The sequence below is a fragment of the Thamnophis sirtalis genome, unplaced genomic scaffold (assembly GCF_051295495.1).
Source record: "Thamnophis sirtalis isolate CommonGarterSnake01/CBP01778 unplaced genomic scaffold, rThaSir2_p1.2 scaffold_5, whole genome shotgun sequence".
NCBI classification, from domain to species: domain Eukaryota; kingdom Metazoa; phylum Chordata; class Lepidosauria; order Squamata; family Natricidae; genus Thamnophis; species Thamnophis sirtalis.
In genome coordinates this window covers 113,899,514-113,920,611 of record NW_028261385.1, presented here as the reverse complement: position 1 = coordinate 113,920,611, position 21,098 = coordinate 113,899,514, and the positions used below count along the sequence as shown (strand labels likewise).

General features: G+C 38.8%; 1 protein-coding gene across 2 annotated transcripts in view; it reads right to left on the bottom strand.

The window, feature by feature from the left end:
• The window catches only part of LOC148045567 (collagen alpha-2(VI) chain-like), a 65,672-nt gene extending 45,254 nt beyond the window's left edge, over positions 1-20,418 (bottom strand). The window contains exons 1-7 of one of the 2 annotated variants that reach the window (XM_087716624.1): positions 20,252-20,418; positions 12,038-12,154; positions 10,113-10,708; positions 6,863-6,883; positions 3,729-3,794; positions 1,701-1,754; positions 55-99 (exon numbers count right to left, since the gene is read on the bottom strand). In XM_087716624.1, the coding sequence (XP_087572750.1) occupies positions 55-99; positions 1,701-1,754; positions 3,729-3,794; positions 6,863-6,883; positions 10,113-10,708; positions 12,038-12,125 (870 nt within the window). In that variant the 5' untranslated portion in view covers positions 12,126-12,154; positions 20,252-20,418. The remainder of the gene's footprint in view (positions 1-54; positions 100-1,700; positions 1,755-3,728; positions 3,795-6,862; positions 6,884-10,112; positions 10,709-12,037; positions 12,155-20,251) is intronic. The other variant, XM_087716623.1, reaches the window with a different exon arrangement.
• Between the last annotated feature and the right edge of the window lie 680 nt (positions 20,419-21,098).

Below are 21,098 nucleotides of genomic sequence, written 5' to 3'. Positions count from 1 at the left end.
TCAAGTTCTAAGTACAAGAACAAATGCTTATAAATGAGACCCAAAATTATTTACCTTAGGTCCAGGGTGTCCAATTGGACCTTCAATTCCTGGATCACCCTATATGTAAAAAGAAAATGACATTATTAGTTGACGTAATCTGCAAAATATGTTCATTTACCCTAGGCAGGCAATAATACGTATTGCTTACATTAATTTGAAAAAGGCAATAATTGCATTATGCAATATTATTAATTATACCAATTTTATCAATTTACATTATGGTTGCAATACTATATATATTTACCTGTGAATTTAATATGATTAACCTATGGCAGCTACATTTGGAATAGCAATGTATTAGTGATTGTTTCTGCTTCTAGACTGAATAAACATATATGACAAACATATTTTAAAAGAGTTGAAAGAATTGTGTTATAGTTTTTAGATGCATCAATGAATATATTTCTTTTGTCCTATCATTGCATTCAACTACATCAAATGTTTTGTTTATTAGAGGTCAGTGTGGAATGAAAGCAAGCAGCATAAACAAACTATAAAAACTGCTTTCACACATTGTAAAAAAGACTGCTTGGTTCTGGTGTATTGTTAAGCTGTGCTTAACATTAGCAAGTTGGAGAGTCAAATATACACTTTCTCCTCATCTTCCCTTTCCATTCAAAAGTTCTGATTGCCAGAATTATCAACCAATGTATGATAAACTGCATGAGACTGAAGTTTATTCAAGGAAAGTCATATCACATTACAGCATAACATCTGGGTCAAACCTATTCTCCATTTTGGTGAAGGGGGCGGGGTTTCGGGAGGCAAAAAAATGCTGTATTCAGTGTATAAGATGCACCCAAATTTTCAGCCTCTTGTTTGATAATAAAGACATACATATCTTCAGTATCCGTACTAACATTTCCCCATATAGGACAGGCATATTTTTGCATTGAGTGGAAATGTTCTGTTAGAGCACACAGACTATAGGCTGACATCAATATAACAACATGCCTATCTCACTATTAAAGTGATTCTGGAAGGCTTACAAAATGATAAACAGAAAATATTAAAAAAATTAAATCAACAAAGATTAAATAGAGACTAAAAGCTAAGAGGATATATGACATAGGGTTGTGGATTTTCTCTTTACTCCTTCAGCCACTCTCAGCATAGACCATTCCCAGCAAGGTTTTTAACAACAATGGTATGAATCTTATTTAAAGTACGTATTTAGGTGTGAGGAATCCTAATCTGGAAAGCGCCCTACCCAGTATGGCTAAAATGGGCTTTAATTCTTTGACCCCTAATCAGGATCTAATCTGTATTTAGAAATCTGATGCATTACACTTAAACTTCTATAATTATTAAAGGAAAAAAGGAAAGAGAGAATCTGTATCATGATCTAAAAGAAAAATTAAATGGAAGCTTTTGATTTTCTTTATGAAGGGGATTAGAGCAGCGTGATAAATGAATGTACACAGATTATTTAAATAAGTAAATTCTCATTAAAGAGAGTTGAAAATCCTATGACCAAAATAATATACTGACTGAACATTCAGATACTGATTATCACAGCCTAATTTTAGAATTAAATGCCATCCAAAAACTGGTGTGTAGGTGAGAGTCTGATTCAATATGACCTTGTGTACTCCATGTTCAAAGAAACAGCAATTGTATAGTACTTATTAGAATTCTCCCTTTTTCTGGTTACTTACTTGTCGTCCTTTTTGCCCAAGAAAGCCTGGAATCCCCATGTTCCCTTTTGCACCCTAAAAGTAAAAAAAGAAAATAATTAATTCAGAAATTTCCCATAAAACAAAAAGCTGAATCAACTCTTACGCTCACACATCATTTCATGGTGCTTGTTGGCTCAGGCTTTTCATATTGCATTCAACGCCGTGCTTCTTGTCCTACCTACAAATCTGGAAGAAATCCCATCCAAATCTAAAAGCTGTTCACTAAGCACTGATTGTATACAAAAGTGTGTGTGTGTGTGTCTATGTGTAGAAACTAGGATTGTACTGTATATTATATATCTATATGTATATTGTATATTGTATATTGTATATTGTATATTGTATATTGTATATTGTATATTGTATATTGTATATTGTATATTGTATATTGTATATTGTATATTGTATATTGTATATTGTATATTGCATATTGCATATTGCATATTGCATATTGCATATTGCATATTGTATATTGTATATTGTATATTGTATATTGTATATTGTATATACGTATTGTGTCACAACCCCTGGTATGCCCAAATATGGGAGGGAGCATACTGCTTCCCTTTTCTGTCTATCAGCTCACTCTGGGAGCCATCCAGGCAGAAAGCCATTTTTTATGTTGTCCACTACATTTGTGTTGTATATGTGCTTTATTTATTTATTTATTTATTTATTTTATATGTATGTATGTATGTATCTATGTATCTATGTATCTATGTGTGTGTGTATATAGATGTGTGTGTGTGTGTGTGTTGTATTTGTGCTGATAAATACCAGGGGTTGTAACTCTAAATACATGTATGTATGTATGTATGTATGTATGTATGTATGTATGTATGTATGTATGTATGTATGTAGTATGTACGTACGTATGTATGTATGTATGTATTTATTTATTTATTTATGTATTTATGTATGTATTTATGTATGTATATATGTATAGGACCCATAATACTAAGGTTCCATGTGCCTGCTGTTATTTTGTAAGTGAGTCCAAAGTTTTCTGGCCAATTTCCTAAGCTTCTTGAAATGTCTCAGCAGATTGATCCTGCAAGAGCATTTCTAATTTTTTATTTTAAAAATGCCAAAGAACATTGATGTCAGCCTTTGGAAGCAAAGTTCAAGGTCACTTGTTCCAGAAAAGAGAATATAGGATTCTAGGCTAGAAAACTTACTTTTGCTTCTTTACATACTTCTCTTTGCAAATATGTAAGAAGCTGAATTGCCAATGAAGTGCTTATATTCTAAATACAGCAAACATGTCTTCAAATACTACAGAACCATGTAGCTGTATAGTTCTCAACTATGCAGATTTATAGGGTATAGACTGCAATTCTCAGTTATGCAACTGTCTAAATCATGAATGTAAACATCTGGTACAATCATAGCAAAAGTTGACTCATCAATTATGGCATTAAGTCTATTGTACTTTGCTCAATAATTTCATGTAAAACTTATGGAACAACATAGACAGTACTACAGAAATTTGTATATTAGAAGAATGATCATTATATAAATTTGTCTACTAATCCTTTCCCTACAACCCAAAAAGCAAAAATTAATATCGGAAATATTATATTAAATGAAATATAATCAGGAAAAGTTTATACAGAATCGTACATCTTTGTGTCATATATCAGATTCATAAAAAGGCTGATGTTAAGGGAATATATATATTTAAAAAAACCAAATGTATTTTTCTCTGCAATTTTTAGGAAACACAATTCAGGTTAATCTGTATATACATGGTCTAAAGATAAGTGACTGTGCTGAATTATTAATGAAATGTGATTACTGTGTAGACTGAAGCATTACATCACTTCCTCACTTCGTTTTCCCAAAGCTACAACCCATGGATGCATGATAGTCACACTTCTGAAATTGAATCTTTGGTATTTTTGAGCCATTAATGTGGGATTTCTGTTGAAAACCTTGTATTGTATAATACACAATCTGTTCTGTCTTCTTACATATTTATTGTCCCCTTTGCCCTTATATCTTTACCTTTTGTCCTTGAAATCCCTTTGGACCACGTGGACCTTGAATTTCAAGGCAGCTCATTTTATAGCACTAAAAGAAAAAGAAAATATAAGTGAAGATTTCATAATGAATTATATGCTTTCTGTCCCTCCTCTTCAATGATATCTTGGAGTTGTGGGGAAAAGTGGGGCAAAGTTACATTTACAAGGAGGACCACCAAGTTTAATCAGCCTCACTAAATAATTCCATAATTCCATAAAAGCATCTTTTCTACTCCCCTTTTATAATATTTCTTGAAGGAAGGCTGTCTAATCCGATGTCATGCACTTGTGAGTCTGGATATGTGAATTGCACATCCTAACGATTTTGCAATAGAAAAATAATTCAATTTCTGCATATTTTGTACCCTATCCCTTTGTTAGTATTTCTGAAGACAAATCCATAAAAGAATTAAGCTGGATTGGATAGATTTCTATGACACTTCAAATCAGCGCAGAATTTATTTTCGGAGAAAGAAGTCTCACTGCACCAGAAGGGGTCTTCTTCTAAACCAGTGGTTCTCAACCTTCCTAATGCCGTGACCCTTTAATACAGTTCCTCATGTTGTGATGACCCTCAACCATAAAATTATTTTCATTGCTACTATGTAACTGTAATTTTGCTACTGTTATGAATCGTAATGTAAATATCTGATATGCAGGATGTATTTTTATTGTTATAAATTGAACATAATTAAAGCAGTGATTAATCACAAAAATAATATGTAATTATATATTTTAAAATATTTATTTCTAATTACAAATAAATGAAATTTTGTCTTGAAGCACAGGGGTCGGCAATCTTAAACACTCAAAGAGACATTTGGATCCGTTTCCCACAGAAAAGGAAAACACCGGGAGCCACAAAACCTGGGTGGGTGTGGCCAACTCAACATCACCCAGTCACATGACATCCCCCCCCAGACATGCCTACCCAGGTTTCATGGCTCAGTATTTTCTGTGGGAATAGGGTCTCTCTCTCTTCTCTCCCCCTCCCTCACATTTCTGTTTTTCTCTATTTTTCTCTCCCTTTCTCTTCTCCTTTTCTTTCTCTCTTTCCTTCCCTTTCCCTCTTTCTTTTTCTTTCTTTCTCATTGAATACGATAGCAAATCCAAAATAAAATTATTAATTGTGGGAAATTGCTTCTCTGTAATCTTTTCATAGTGAACTCTAAGTTGATAGAAGCTGGCAAGATTATACTAATAGCAATAGGATATATATTTTGATTTCTTTTGAGTTTGACAATATAATACGTTATCCAAAATTATAAATGATCTTATTTTCAGATGCATTTTTTGCCATCTCTGTTATTTTCTTTAAAAAATATCAGATTTGCTTCCAATTTGTGCCTTTTGCAGTTTTCTTGGCAAGAGATTTAGCTTGCCATTGCTTTTGTCATAGGTCTGAGAAAGTTAGTTTGTTTCTTTTTTCTCTTTCTTTCTTTCTTTCTTTCTTTCTTTCTTCTTTCTTTCTTTCTTTCTTTCTCCTTTCTTTCCCCCTGATTTGTTTTCCTCTCTTTTCCCTCTCTCATTCTCTCCCTGCAGCTCTCTTTCATTTATTTCTCCCTCTCCCCCTTCTCCCTCTAATTTGTTTCCATTTTCCCTCTCTCCCATTCTCTCCTTTCAGCTCTCTTTCATTTCTCTCTCTCTCTTTCTCCCCTTTTTTCTTTCATCTCTTTCTTGCACGTGCAAGCAAAATACCCTCCTGGGCCAGGATCACAGCAGCAGGGACAGCGACTCCTTCCACTGCCACCACTGAGAAGTGAGTAGCTGGCTGCGCTACGCAGGAGAGCCACGCTGCACAGGAGACTCATCGCCAGACTCAGGTCAGTGTCAGCCGCTGTTCCCTTTGTGTTGGCTCAGGAAAGAGCCGGAGCAGCCGTCTCTGGATGCAGAGAGGGAAGAGTTCCAGAGCCCTGCACAAGGAGAGCCCTGTGCAGCACAGGAGAACTGGAGCTCTTCCCTCCCTGCACCCAACCAGCTGCTGCTGCTGCTCCCCATTCCCCTCCTTCCTGGGCCAACATAAAGGGGACCACGGCTCACACTGACCTGAGTCTAGCGCTGACGAGTCTCCTGCACAGCGTGGTTCCCCTGCACTGCATACCCAGTTACTCACCTCATTGTGCAGTGACTCCCTGCTGATTGGGTCAGCAGGGAGCCACAGGAGAGGGGCCAAAGAGGGGCCCTCATGAGCCGCGGTTTGCTGACCACTGTAGCATGGGTAGGGAATCTCAGAGTATGCGCATCCCACATTCCTTTATTTTATTTTATTTTATTTTCCCTGCCTTGTTTTATGCCTCAATGGTACCTCTTGGCTTCTGTAGCTCTGCTCATCAACATTCATCACTCAGAGCAACCTGCTTTCCGAGCGTCCTCTGTGCTGCGCATGTCTCTCTTTTCCCCCTCCTTGCTGCCATTCCAGCTCCTACTTTCCCCCCACCCCCCACTCTCACATATATATATATACACACATGCACACTCTGATCTTGGGTGCTCGGCCACCTTCAGCGAGAAGAGCAGCAGAAGCCCCTACTTACTGGCGCAAGGTTTTGTTCTTTCCTCCTCCGGCCACATGCGTGGTGATCCCACCTCACAGACTTCCAACCAGTAACCCCCTCCTCCCCCTCCCACGTCCCCAGTCTGGTCTCCCTTCCCTTCTTCTCTGTTCGGTTTCCAGTTAACAGTCTCCCCCTCAGATCCTGGTGGAACTAAGCAGAGCCGGCTCGGGGGGGGGGGAAGTGATGCAGCTCAACCCCAGTGAAGGCGTGCGCCCTGTAGGAGCTCCCAGGCAGGAACAGTCGCTGAAAAAGCGCCCGCATGGGAGGCTGGTCAGACTGGCCTGCTGGGAAGCCCATCAGTCTTCTGGCACTTCTCCTTCCGCCGCGTGGGGAACCTGAGCTGCTCCTTCCCTTCGGGCCGACTTCTTGCCAGCCTCGCCACGGGAGGCTCCTCGGCAACCCCTGTGAAAAAGTCATTCAACCCCCAAAGGTGTTGTGACCCACAGGTTGAGAACTGCTGTTCTAAACAGAATGCACAGTTGGCACTGATTCGAAACCTGCAGCTGAGTATGGCTTCCAAAAATTCATAATATTGTTGTATGGACACAAATTGTACACTTACCTTTGCAAAGGCATCATGTTTCTGTCAGGGAATGAACAAAAACAAAAGAAAATTATAAAACTGAAAAAAGAAACCAGCATAGCTCTTTCTTTTGAATCTGTCTGGATAAGCATGTTCCACCAATATACTCCATGCAAAGTTTGGTTTTTCTCACCCCATTTTAAGGGAGATATGCAGATTTTATGGCTTGTGAGAATTCCTGAATTATCAAACAAAACAGATGGAGTAGGGCTATTTTAGCAATAATGACTGGTATTCTGCTTAACTTTGTTTTTCCTGCTTGATCCTACTTGCGATCAAACCTCAGGCTTCAGATTTTTCATTTTGCCGTTGACATGGAAATCCTAATGCTTTCAAAACTGGATTTTAGAAGCAGACATAATTTTGTGAAAGAAGTCCAAGATTTGATCCTGGACTTTTAGTCTGTGGCAGACTTTGCAGGGCAATACTCAAGGGCTCAAAATACCTGTACAGCGGTGTGCAGAGCATGGGAACAAACAGAGAGAAATTAAAATCCTAGTACAAAGCAGGAGGCAAATATGACATTGCTAGTATTACTTGTTCTTGGTGGGATGGGACTTAGGAATGGAAGGTTATGATTTGTTCAAACAAAGCAGATCCAACAAAAGGGAAGATAGAAGTCACATTATTCATAAAGAATTACTATATCTATATGGAAATTTATGACACCAAGGTAAAAATCCTTCTGAAAGCATCTAAGTTAATACTAAGGAGAAAAGAAACAATGATACTGGAACAGGCCAACCCATCAGGCAGAAGGGATAAAATGCCAAACAAATAGCTAAGATGCCCAGGAAACACACTTCAGTACTACGATAATTGGGAATGTTATGGGTATAATATACCATACTTAAATTGTAAGTAAGGCACTTACTTAATGTTGACCACAAATTCCTACTTGATAAAATGAACAATGTCACAAGGATGGTCCCACTACCAGATGGTTTTGCAATTGGTTGAACAATTCTCTTCAATTCCTAGTCCTTAATGGGTCTATTTCTATACAAGTGAGGGAGGAATGAGGGAAATAATTCAGTGTTCTGTCTTAGGCCAAGTACTCTTCAACATTTGGAGTACTGTCCAGTTTTGGTCAACATAATGCAAGAAAGAGGCTGAGGATGTGGAAAGAGAAAAGTTGGTAGATTTGTCCTTTGCAACATCCCAAGGACCAAAGGATGTAAACTTTACAAAGAGAGAGCCAAACTTGAAATAAAGAGGAATTTCCTGCCAGTGAGAACTATTGAGGAGCGGAGTAGCCTGACTTTTAGAACTGCAGATGAACCATCTGCAGTTGGTATTATCAAACTAAGGTCGGGCAGCTAATTTTCTGGGATGGTTTGAGGATTCTTGCCCTGGGTAGAAGGTTGGCCTAGAAGACCTCCAGAGTTCCTTCCAATCTTATGTGTTTATGCTTAAATCCTATCAGGTGCTTTTGCTTGATTTGTATTGTTCCCATGATAGACATAATTGGTTGTATCCAATTAAGCATATTCATACATGGTGTTAAGTATAAATTGATTATATTATTTATATTATTTTAACTTTGAACAGGTTTATAGTAATATCTAGTATTATTCCATGACATTTATTTAAATATTAAAAAATGAAATTTTTAGATCTGTGTGAGGCAGGGGTGGGTTCCAGCAGAGACTACTGCCTGTTTGCTCAGGGACGCGGTGTGTGAGCTCATGCTTGATGCATGCTTGCGCACATGCATAGTACAACCTGGGTCGCTGCCCGTTCCAGTGACCCAGGCTGCCAAGCTACTGCCGGTTTGGCCGAACCAGTCCAAATGGGTAGAAACCCACCACTGGTGTAAAGCTAACTATCCCTCTGATAGCGCTCTCTCTCTCCCCCTCCCCCCTCTAGTGCAAGTGCTGTGAAGAACCTTTCCCTAATTATATGCTTTTATCTTATATTAGAAGGGGGCATCACATCCAGCTATAAAAGGATACAAAGGATAAAAAGATAAATACTAAGGAGTATATGATTGGCTTCTATTCCATAATTTTAAAACAATTGAATACTAGAGTCTGAGAAATGTGATTTCAGTGCAGAAAAGATGCTTTGAACTTTTTCCAATCTATTGATAAGTTCTGGTTCTGGTTCCAATTGAACTGCCCAACTTGGATCACCTTCAATAGGAAGTGAGGTCTCTCTTCATGAAATGTATTTGCAGTAAAATTAATCCATAATATTAGAAATATTCCTAACAGAAAAAGAGGAAAGCCCACATTTTACTCCATTTGGCAGAACCTGGCCACATGACTTAGTTCTCGTAAGAGAACAAAGCTGATGGCCTTAGAAGGCTTCTAAGGTACGACTTTGTAAAGATAGAAAGAATCCATTTTTTAAGCAAAATATTTCCTACAGTGCTTGAGGCAGTAGGTTTATGGGGAAGAAAAGAGAAATGGGAAGACATCAATACACATGGCAACAGTGTAAATCCATATATGATGCTTTCAAGACAGATTAAAAAATCCACTGGAAAAATCTATTGGAAACTAAAGCAACCAAGTGTTCTCTCTCTATACCATTATATGGTGTACATATAAGATTGCTGGAAGTGATGCACAACAATCGGACAATAAATCTTTATTTTGGTCAAAAATCTGCACAATATTCCACCTATTGGTTGCAGTCATTTGTAAACAGCCTAGAAACAACAGGCACTACTATTAGAATCACAGATCTGGAAAGAACCAGAATGAACATGTTGAAACTATGATAGCCAATGGCTTTCCTTCAACAATTATAAAGATATTTGAAATGTCATTTCTTCTACTTCTGAGAAGTAGGGAGAGCTACCTGCTCATTTTCCTCAAGGAGATTATAGTCAGAGTTTGGAAAAACAAAAGGAATTTTGGGCAGAGTGTATGCACAAAATCTGGGGTGGCCACTTCATTTTTTTGGGGGGGGGAATATCTAAGAACAAAGTCATTTTGAATGCTGGAGCAGGACCTGGAATCCTTCATAGGAAAAGCCTCCTTAGAGATCTTTTCAGGTAGCAGGAATAGGAATAATGTCCTTTGGGATTATTCATGTTCATTTCTTCTCTATAATATTTTGTTTCTAATGATGGCCTGAAATATTTTCATGCAAATTAAGCCAATTAGTGCTTGGTTTTTAGAAAACCACACCATGCAACTCCCACCTTATTAGACAGTCAAGCTACCCAATGATCCAGTAAAACAATGTTCTAACACAATTCTTAGGTATCAATTCTTACCATAACTTGGATGATTTTATCCATGGTCTCAGTATCTTCATCAACACTGCCTTTCTTTAGAGTGGCATAGTTGTTCCTAAAAAGTTCATGTGGAAGGCTGGCAATTTCCTGGAGACCTTGCTCATAGATTTTCTGGCTGGGGGCCACTGCAAAGAGCTTGATCTCTGCATCTCGTGCTCGATCAGCTTGCTGCTTCATCCCTCCACAGGGACTCCCTGTCACATGGCCATCAGTGATCACAATGGCATAATTTGTCCCCTGCGGATTGAGAGGCATCTGAGCTGTCATGTTGGAGAGAGCACAATCTGTGAAAGTGCCCCGACCAATGTAACGGATTTTTGCCAACCTATCATTGAATAGCGCCTTGTCTTGGGTTATAGAACTAAAGATTACTACTATATCTGAAAAATGAAGTCCCCCAATTTGCCAATTTATGGATATTTGTTGTTGGTAGACCTCATTGGCCAGCTTATTAACGAATTGAGCAACAAACTTCTTGCTATGGTTCACTAAACTCTCAATAGGGTCAGTCTGAAGGGCAATGCTCTCAGATGTGTCAATGACAAAGTACACCGTGATAGGACACTCAGTTTTATCTGTAAAAAAAGAAAAAGAGAAAGAATGTGGTAAGAAGACTAGATACATACCCATCTAGAGGCTCTTGGGGAATGAAACCCTTGGAGTTTGTGTAGTTTTTCATTCCCATGGTGCAGTAGCTGAGTTAAGGATCAGTTCCTGAATTGACTCTTATAGCTTCATAAAGACATGAGGTATCTCCTGCCCTTTTTCCCAAACCACTTTCCCCCAGAAGAGATTATCATTCTGATCTCCATTACAGGGTAGCATCAATATATAACATATAGAATATTGCATGAGCCTTATTTATTTTCATTTAGAACATGCATCCCTTAAACCAATGTGGCTAATCTAAATTTACAGACAGTGAGTACCATAAATGACAGCTTTGGTCAATATAGTTTCTCAGCCTAATGTAATCACATAAATAAACCTTGGAAATTAACAGAATTATCAGAAACATAGTCATCCTTAAGCAAATATTTACTGTATTTATTAAACCAAAATTCCTAGATGTGATGCCCCCCTTTTTAAGCAGGGATCCACAGTGTCTGAAGCATACTCAAACTGCATTAATATGACATGCAGCCACATCATGATGCAAATCCTGCCCTTTTGCCATTGTATCAAACATGCGATGCAAGTATAGAAGTCAATTATTTCATCATGGCCTCATAGTTGTCCAATCTCTTATTAAAAACTTCCAGTGTTGGAGTATCCACAACTTCTGAAGACAAGTTGTTCCACTGATTAATTGTTCTAACTGTCAAGAAATTTCTCCTTAGTTCTAAGTTGGTTGTCTCCTTGATTAGTTTCCACCCATTGATTCTTGTCCTGCCTTCAGGTGCTTTGGAGAATAGGTTGACCCCGTCTTCCTTATGGCAGCACCTCCAATATTGGAACAATGATATTTTTTTAGTAGTGCTTTTCTGCATTTTCCCCACCTTTTAAAACTGAGAGATAACACAAATGCATAAGCTCCAGCCGAAGTATGTGTGTGTATCTGTATGTGTGTGAGTCTGTACCATTTTCACTGGGGTTTTATGGCTGCTGCAGATGACAGTCACAGAATTCTAGAAAAAAATGTAGCCGCTTTAAAGAATTAGAGATATATGAGTACACTGTATTATTGATAACACCACTTTGTCTTCAGACTCAAAGTACAGCAGAATCCTAGATATTCAAATATATGATTTTGGACATGGATTGTAATAATAGAACATCTTCACTATAAGATTTTTAATTATTTCTTATATTAAACTTACATCTTTACATATTTTCAGAAGGCATGACAGAAGGAAAAACCATGAAGGAAGAACTAAAGTAAATTGAGAAAGTATGTTTTTTACCTGCACAGGAAGTTCCTTCATCATTTTGAGCATTGAGGGGGACGACAGTTGTGCAGAGCAGAACAGCTAAAAAGGCTTGTGAGAACATCCCCACAATTCTCCCGTCTGCTTCACCTGCTAGAATAGAGTCAGCACAAAAGTTAAAAAAAATTAATTGACTAAGACAGAAAGTATTGGATGCTGAGAAAGTGCCCTTACACAGAGTGAAATTTTTAGTCCACCTAGTCCAGCAGAATTCATATGACAACAAAAGCTGGACAAACAAAAGCTGAACAGAGCTGGAAGGAACCTTGGGATCTTCTAGTTCAACCCCCTGCTCAAGCAGGAGAGACTCCTCAGTAACCTATAAGCTCAGCCACCAGCTCTTTAGATCCATGCTTCTCCCAGCTAGTTAAAGCAGTTCAGGGAGATGTTGTATGAGTGGGTTCTTGCAGTGATTAATTCTTCTTCGAAGAAGGGGGTTGTTCTTTACCTCTTGGAGAGGTTGTTTCCCCCTCCTCAAGAAGCCATCACTGGATACCAGCATACTGGACAATTTCATCCAGGATCTCACCTCTCTTTTCAGGGAAAGTTGGTAGGAAAAATGGTTGTGCAACGCTTTAGAGGGCCTTAGAGGAAGCAGATTATCTGGATCTTCTTCAGTCAGGATTCAGATCTGGTTATAAGATGGAAAACACACTGCTCATGCTTTTGGATGACCTCTGGCATGTGTGGGATGGAGATAGTGTAATTTATCTTTGCCTTATTTGACTTCTCAAGCTTTTGACACCTTCAATCATGATGTCCTTCTGGAAGAGCTCAGAGGATTGAGGGTGGGTAGCAGAGTGTTGTGTTGCTTGTCCTTCTTCATTTGGGGTCTGCTCTAATCAGTGATGTTGGAGAAGAGAGGTCTGGCCCTCAGCCCCTACTATCTAAGGTGCCACAGAGTTCAATCCTTTCTTTTCTCTTTTTTAATATCTACATGAGGGTGGGTGGGTGAACTCATCTGTCATCTTGGGGTGAGGTATTATCAGTACACTGATGATACCCAATTATATATCTCCATCTCTGGTAAATTAAGGAATGATGATGTGGATATCTTATCCCTCTGTCTGGAGAATATGGGGAACAAAAGGCTTCAGATGAATCTGGCAAGATTGAGTGCCCTTGAATTTTGGAGCCCACAGATTCCTTCTTTGATGCTAGATGGGATTGCACTGCTCTAGACAGAATCAATGCACAATCTGAGGGTCCTCTTAGACTCATAACTCCTGCTTGATGAGTAGGCGATAGCTATGACTAGGAGGTCTTTCACATAGCTTTGTTTTGCGTGCCAGTTTTACCCATTCTTGAATCTACAGCCCTGCTGACAGTCATTCATGTCCTAGTCACCTCCAAATTAGACTATTGTGATACACTCTACACGGGCTTACTCTGAAGAGAGTATCTAGAAGCTTCAACTGGTACAGAATGCAGTAGATCAGCAGAGGTTACATCTCTGTTCTGCCAACTGCATGGGCTGCCAGTTTACTTCTGAGTCCAATTCAAGTTACTGGTTTTGACCTTTAAAGTCTTTCATGGCATTGGATCAAGCTATCTGAGAGACCAACTCAGCCTGCCCTACTAGATCTGGTAAAGAAGGTATGCTGTTGGGATCAGTTAGAGATCTACATTTGGTGGGTCACAGGAGTCAGGAGTGCTGTGGCACCACCTTATGGAATCCCCTTCATTTTAAATCTCCTACCATAGAGATTTTTCTCTTTCCCCCATTCTAGATTGACCTTGTTCCATAAATTTAAATACACTTTTAATGGGAAATCATAATTAAATGAGAAAAAAAACATTCATTGGATGACTATGGAAGAAGGGATGGAGATGCCTCATTATTAACCTAAAATTTAAATCAGGATATTTATTTCATCACTCTTGGGTATACCTAAGAGCCAAGGTGGCGCAGTGGTTAAATGCAGCACTGCAGGCTACTGCTAGATCAGCAGGTCAGCCGTTCAAATCTCACCGGCTCAGGGTTGACTCAGCCTTCCATCCTTCCGAGGTGGGTAAAATGAGGACCCAGATTGTTGGGGGCAATATGCTGACTCTCTGTAAACCGCTTAGAGAGGCCTGAAAGGCCTATGAAGCGGTATATAAGTCTACTGCTATTGCTATTGCTACCTTGGTTTTAGTGGAAGTTATCTGGTACAAATCCAGTATGAATGTGGCCTGATGGAAGGACTATTTTATTTATACTTATTTATTTAATGAACATTTACAGCCACACATTGCCGAGAGATTTCTGGATGGTGACAGAAATAAAAATATTAACCAAACTACACAAATCCATAAAAAAAGTGGGCCAAGGTTCTAAAAATCCCACCATATCTAATACAACTATATCCATGCCAGAATTCCATCAACACCCCTGGTGCCTAGGGGAAGACACAAGTTTTCACAACCTTCCAGAGGACTAGCATGATTGGGCTATCCGTATCTTACTTAATCCTAAATTAAACTAAGTTTGCTTCTAGTCTATATCTAATAAAATAAATAAAATGAGGATGCCCTCATTCAAAATATGCTTTGCATGAAACATTGGGGTGCACACAAAATGGCTGAATACATAATGGCAGATTTTGTGTGATGACATCATGGTACGGATTTCACCATTTTGGTGTCTCTGGTTTGTTACGGATGCTGAGATAAAACGTATAATCACTACAGAGTAGCATTAGTTCTCTCAACAGCAGTTGGGAGAAGGGAAATTTTCTGTGATATAGCAGATATGGATAGTTGGGCAAAGTATCGAAAGTCCTATGTTAAGATGATGCTTTTGTACCTTTTCTGAGAGAGACCACAGCAGAAGTTTAAAGATCTACATGTGTGGGACTCTGTAGATCTATAAAGGTATTTTTCATCCCAGCTGTCGTGTTTTCAGTGTACAAACAATAACAACGGCACTTAGACTTATACGTATACCACTCCATAGCACTTTACCACACTTTCTAAACAGTTTACAGAGTCAGCATATTGCCCCCAACAATCCGGGTCATACTACCTACACAAAACATGTAAAAGGTTAAATCATGGCAACTGGACCAATATTTATTAAACTGAGATGTCTTGTTACTCATCCAAGTAACATCTTCAGTCAAAATGACAATTTTTGGTTAGGCATAGAGTCAGAGAGTTGTTGGAATGAACTAACTCTTGCAGGGGGCTCTCCCCAAAATGCAATGCAATATGTAAATGTAGACTAAATCATTCAGGCCAAAAGCACGTAAAAGGTTAAATCGTGGCAACTGAACCAAAGTTTATTAAATGTATATGTTCTGTTACTCATCCAAGTAACTTCTTTAGTCAAAATGACCTTTTACATGCTTTTGGTCTGGATGATTGAGTCTACATTTACCTACCTCCACAAAAGTTCTACATGGCAGTGAGAGAATCTGACCTGATTCACTGACATTGTAATATACTCATTGGCATTGGCATGTGTACCATCTCAGCATGCAGGGCTTATTTTCATGCGTAGTATTAAACAAAGTCCCCCCTCCCCAGAGAGCAATGCCCTTTGTATGTTAATGGAGGAATGGCATTGGTTTGGAAGAGCATCCCATCATGCAAGCAATCTCCCTGCTCACACTGAAACACAACCAGGGATTTCCCCAACTCCCCTGTGGCCCCAACCTCATCAAAAATCAGCCCAATGACTTGCCCCAGACCATCAATGAACTCTGGAGATGAGCAGAACCTTCCAACGGCAGAACCCCTGCATCACTGCCCAGGCCACATCCTGTTCAAGAACAACCTCATAAGGTTGTTTTAAAAGAGGAGTAGATACCCAGGATAGAGGAGGTGGAACCACGTATTTTCCAGGAGGCTTAAAAATGCAGTTTTCATCAGTTATTAGGCGTTTCACAGGTTGATTTTGTGTGGGTTTTTTTTGCTTCCACACAGTCAGTTACGTTAAAGAAAAAATAACTTTAGAATCTATATCTGGATTTCTAAAAGCACTGAATGTTCCTGAAGTATTTTATGTAACAAAAATAATGAGGTCATAAATGAGTGTTTACTAAGGTGACCAGATTTTCAGATTGGTAAAGAGGGACACCTTTGACCGGGGGGAGGGGGGCTTGATTAAAAATTTTATATGGAGCAACAAAAATTCTCATACAAAGGAAAAATAGTATTGTAATATTTTTTTTTATTTCAACATAACTACAATTTACAAATATAAATTGTAACTGTTGCCAAACATCAAAATTTTGACCACGTGACCATGAGGATGCTGCAACATAAGTGAATCTGGTTTCCCCATTTGACTTTGTCAAAAGGTCACAAAAGGCGATTACATCACCCCAGGACACTGAAACCATCATAAATACGAATCTGTTGCCAAACATCAAAATTTTGATCGCGTGACCATGAGGATGCTGCAACAGTCGCTAAGTGTGAAAAATGGTCATCAGTCACTTTTTTCAATGCCATTGTAACTTTGGTCACTATATCACCTTTCTTGCCACAGTTCTTAAGTGAATAACTGCAGCTGATAAGTTAGTAACATAAGTGAATCTGGTTTCCCCATTTGACTTTGTCAAAAGGTCACAAAAGGAAATTACATGACCCCAGAATCTGTTGCCAAACATCAACATTTTGATCGCGTGACCATGAGGATGCTGCAACGGTCGCTAAATGTGAAAATGGTCGCTAAGTGTGAAAAATGGTCATCAGTCACTTTTTCAATGCCATTGTAACTTTGGTCACTATACCACCTTTCTTGCCACAGTTCTTAAGTGAATAACTGCAGCTGGTATTTTGTATTTTGGATAGAATCTTTTTTTAAATAGTCTAAGACAATTTAAAAAAAGAATCCACACAGAATAAATTGAAGTAAAACATTTCAAACTATTCCACACAGAATAAATTGAAGTAAAACTATTTTTAAAAAATTCTATGCACAATATATTTCAAAGTATTATGCATAGAATTTTTAAAAATGATTTCACTTCAATTTATTTTGGATAGAATCTTTCTTTAAATAGTCTAAGACAATTTAAAAGAAGAATCCACACAGAATAAAACTATTTTAAAAAATCCTATGCACAATAAATAAAATATTATTTTAAAATACATTAAAAAATAAAAGAAAAAACCCCAGCTCACTTACCAGCAGGCAGGCACTCCAAGTCAATCCAGAATGATGTAGATGTTAATACAAAGAACTGAGCAAATTAAAATGGTGAAAATGGTCCCAGGGAAATATTTTTCCACCATATTTCACCATTTTTCCCACACGAGCCGACCTACAACCTCCGTGCCCCTCCCTTCTGGAAAATCCAGGAAGGAACTCTCGCTACTTCTCTAGACAAACTATTTCCTGGAGCTCTATGGTACTGGGTCATCTTTTCTTATAAAAGTAAGTAAAATGGGCGGGAGGGGTCTGTTTTCTTGCTTTAACGTTTTATCTTCAATGAAAGTACTGAGGCAGAGAGAGAGAGAGGATAGACAGAGTGTCTTTTGTCTTGCCCCAGTTAGGATTTCTTAAACAAATCCACTGGGCTTTCAACATGAAGCCAGAAAATTGGGACTTTTTAAAAACACCCCGGGACATGGGACAAATTGTTATAAATCATGGCTGTCCTGCCAAAATTGGGACGTCTGGTCACTTTAGTGTTTACCTGTTAGAAACTCGGGTTTGGTCTATATCAATGCTATAGGTTCTGATGGTGAACCTATGGCATGCGTGCCACAGGTGGCACGCGGAGCCATTTCTGAGGGCACGCGAGGTGTTGCCCTGTCAGCTCCAGTGCACATGTGTGCGCTGGCCAGCTAATTTTTGGCCTTGATTTTCGACCATTTTTCTCCCTCCGGGGGCTTCAGGGAAGCCTTTGGAGGGAGACAAACGACCCAACAGACAACCCGGAAGTCCGTTCCCGAATTTCCAGTTTGCGTGTTGGACTGTTTTTCACCCTCCCCAGACTCCTAGAAAGCCCCTGGAGCCAGGGCAGGGTGAAAAACAGACCTACTGGAAGTTGGAAAATGGGCCGTTTCTGGCCTCCATTTTCACCCTACCCAAGCAAGCCATGTGCGCATGCGCGGAACAGTGGGGGATGTGCATTAAATTATGGGGGTGAGCATGGGAGCACACATGATAGCACCCATGCGTGTACTTTTGGCACCCAAGTCAAAAAAGGTTTGCCATCACTGATCTATAATATTCACACATTATAAATACAATCTTCTACAGTTCAATAATCAAGAATATTTTGCAGAGACATTTTAAAAGAAAGGAAAATAATCAAGATTGCAAATAAAAATTCTTTCCCAACACTGATACTAAAAAAATGCAACGGACAAAAACTGAAGTCTTTTTCAAACAGAAATAAATACTAAGATGCATACTGAGCTGTGGCTTCTCCCCATAATTTAGGTCTCATAAACCTTAGAACTGAGGAATATAAGCTGATAATGAAAGTAATATTTTACCCCTACAAATCTGATCTAATCTGCAGCCATTTTAATAAAGTCACTACACTCTCGGTTTAACGTGCTTATATTTACGATTAAACAAATCAGGCATTTTCAGGCCTGCAAATCAAGGAATTCCAGCTGTAGTTTGGGTCTCTAAATTGCATTGTGTGGAAAACAGTTTGTATAGGACAGTTAGCTCTCCTCTATGTTTAATAGTGAGGCCCACATTTCAGAAATATGTAGAACTTCAAACAACCTTTCCCAGTATGCTATAGTAGATTACATTTCTTTGCAAATCAAAAAGCATAGTAATTATGTATCAACAAGCTGTTATAGGTGCCCAGAGCGGAGATATTTTAAAGTTTTCATATTAACAGCTGGTCTTAATTTTGTTTTCTTAACAAAAGGAGACATTGAATAGTTCCTCTAACATTGACCATTGTTATAAAAATATTCTTCTCTTCCTTTCTCTTTTCTCTTCTCTTCTATCCTGATTGCCTTGCTTGCATTTTCTCACTATAGTTCATGTTGTTGTAGTAATGCTCTCTTGAACCATATGACATTCAACCTTAACTAAAAACCTGGATATAACTTTCCTTGCAGCGTCCAGATCATTCAGCAGAGTAGCATTTTCCAATCCAATCCAATCCAATACATTGATCTGATCAGAGTCCCTTCTAAGGAACCATGAAAGACTGGGCCTCTCCTGGCACTATGGCTGCTTGTGGTGATACCTTTGTGAAAGGAGCTGGTTTTGGACAGAAACCATGTTTTGGACAGAAACATGTTCTCAACTAATAGCTGAAGAGAAATTCTTGATATGTAACTGTTCAGAATGTTCTTCCTCCCTGCATTAAGTTCTGCTTTGCATTCACGTCCTTCCACAAAGCAGAAGGCTGGGCTAACTTCTGTAAGCTTAAGAGACCAAGGTCTGAACTCTAAAGCAGCAAAACCAAGAACCAAGCATGTTATTTGCTAAAGATGCTACTACTTTTGTGTCAAATGATACAAAACAGGCAGACAAACAGTGTTGGTAAAATTATTGTTCTATCAAGTTCTAGATACATACATACACATACAGAAATTTCAATTTGTCAATCAAACTCACTAGTGAGTATAACTCGTAAATCTGGAATGAAGACATAATTTAAAATAGTGAATTTTGCCTTTTACTTTGTGACACAATGAAAGAAATATATCTAGAATGGCAGGATTAAAGGAGAGTAAACTAGCCAGCTTTTAAAAGTTAAAATCATTGCAGCATCTAACTGTATTCCTAGATTATTAGAAGATGAAAAGTCCTCACAAATAGTACAGACCAAATATTCTACTGTTTCTTAAGCAGAGTTAAACCAGAGATAAGTTTTAAAAAATCCAGAAGTGTTTAAAAACAACCCAATGATAATTTGTGCTGATATGACCCCACAAACAATACATATTCTGATTAATCACCACTCTATGTTACACTCCCACCCCCCAGCTTTGGTGGCTAAAAGAAGAGTACAATTGTTTTCTGAAGTCATTTTCCTGCAGGGATAAGAACACCTTTTGCTAAGAAAAAGGCTTTGTGAAAGCAACGAGGGTGCACAGAGGATTAGCTTTGCCTCCCTATAACGGAACATCCAAGCAAAATTTCCCATCTGTTTGTGCTGAAATAAAATTTGCTTCTCTTGATAAACAACAGTGTTTCTAAACTTGCTTGTCCTCTGATAATTATTAAGATAAAATCACAAAATGGGCAGGAATACAAAGTTGTATTCAGCTTACCTGCAAAACACAGAGATCAATACACTTTTAGAGTGAAAAGGGTAAAATGAAGATTGTTATCCTTTGGTTTCAAGAGGGAGTCTGCATCTTCAGGGAGAAAGGGTTTCTTTCTGTTTCTCCGTTTTTGAGTGAAGGGAAGGAGGCGCTTTTTTCAGCTCTATACTGTAACTTTTCTGATGGAAAGTAACAGCCTACTTCTTAATTCTCCTCCTTCGAGTCTTCCCTTGAAAGAAAGCTCCGAGCAGCGTAGTTACTTATCGGTTATCCACCAGGTGGCGCTGTGGGTCCATCAATCGGGAAAGGGCGGGGTGCGCAGTTCCTGCATCTCCCTTCTTCAGAGCAGGAGTTGGTGGGACGGGAATGAAGGCAGGCGGGGGTGGAGGAGGGCTGAATTTTTGAGTGAGTTACAAAGCCACGACAGGAGTGACCGCCTTTGGATGACAGAGGCTTGTGAAAGAGTCGGTTATGTTGCCCTCGTTAACGTGCTTGCTTCCTGCTATGTCTGTACTGTACAGAATTCCGACCCTCCGACTCCCTCCCCCGTTGAACTTACGGAGGGGGGGGGGGAGATTTTGTAAAATTGCTCAAAACGAAGCCTCAGACTTAAACAGCAGCCTAACTGCTATTTTCAAATCAATTCTTCTGATACTTTCTGATTCCAGAGTTTAACTGGTGTAAAAGGGGCACGAGACAAGCAAAATAAAAATTAACATCATCAACAATAAAGAATAATAAGTGCAGGAAAAATGAACGGTTCTTTGCAGGCATAACCTTAGACAATGAATCCAATCCAATAAGGCGGAAACCAAGCCTCTGTTTCAAATTAGTGAAATGGCTGGCAATCGAC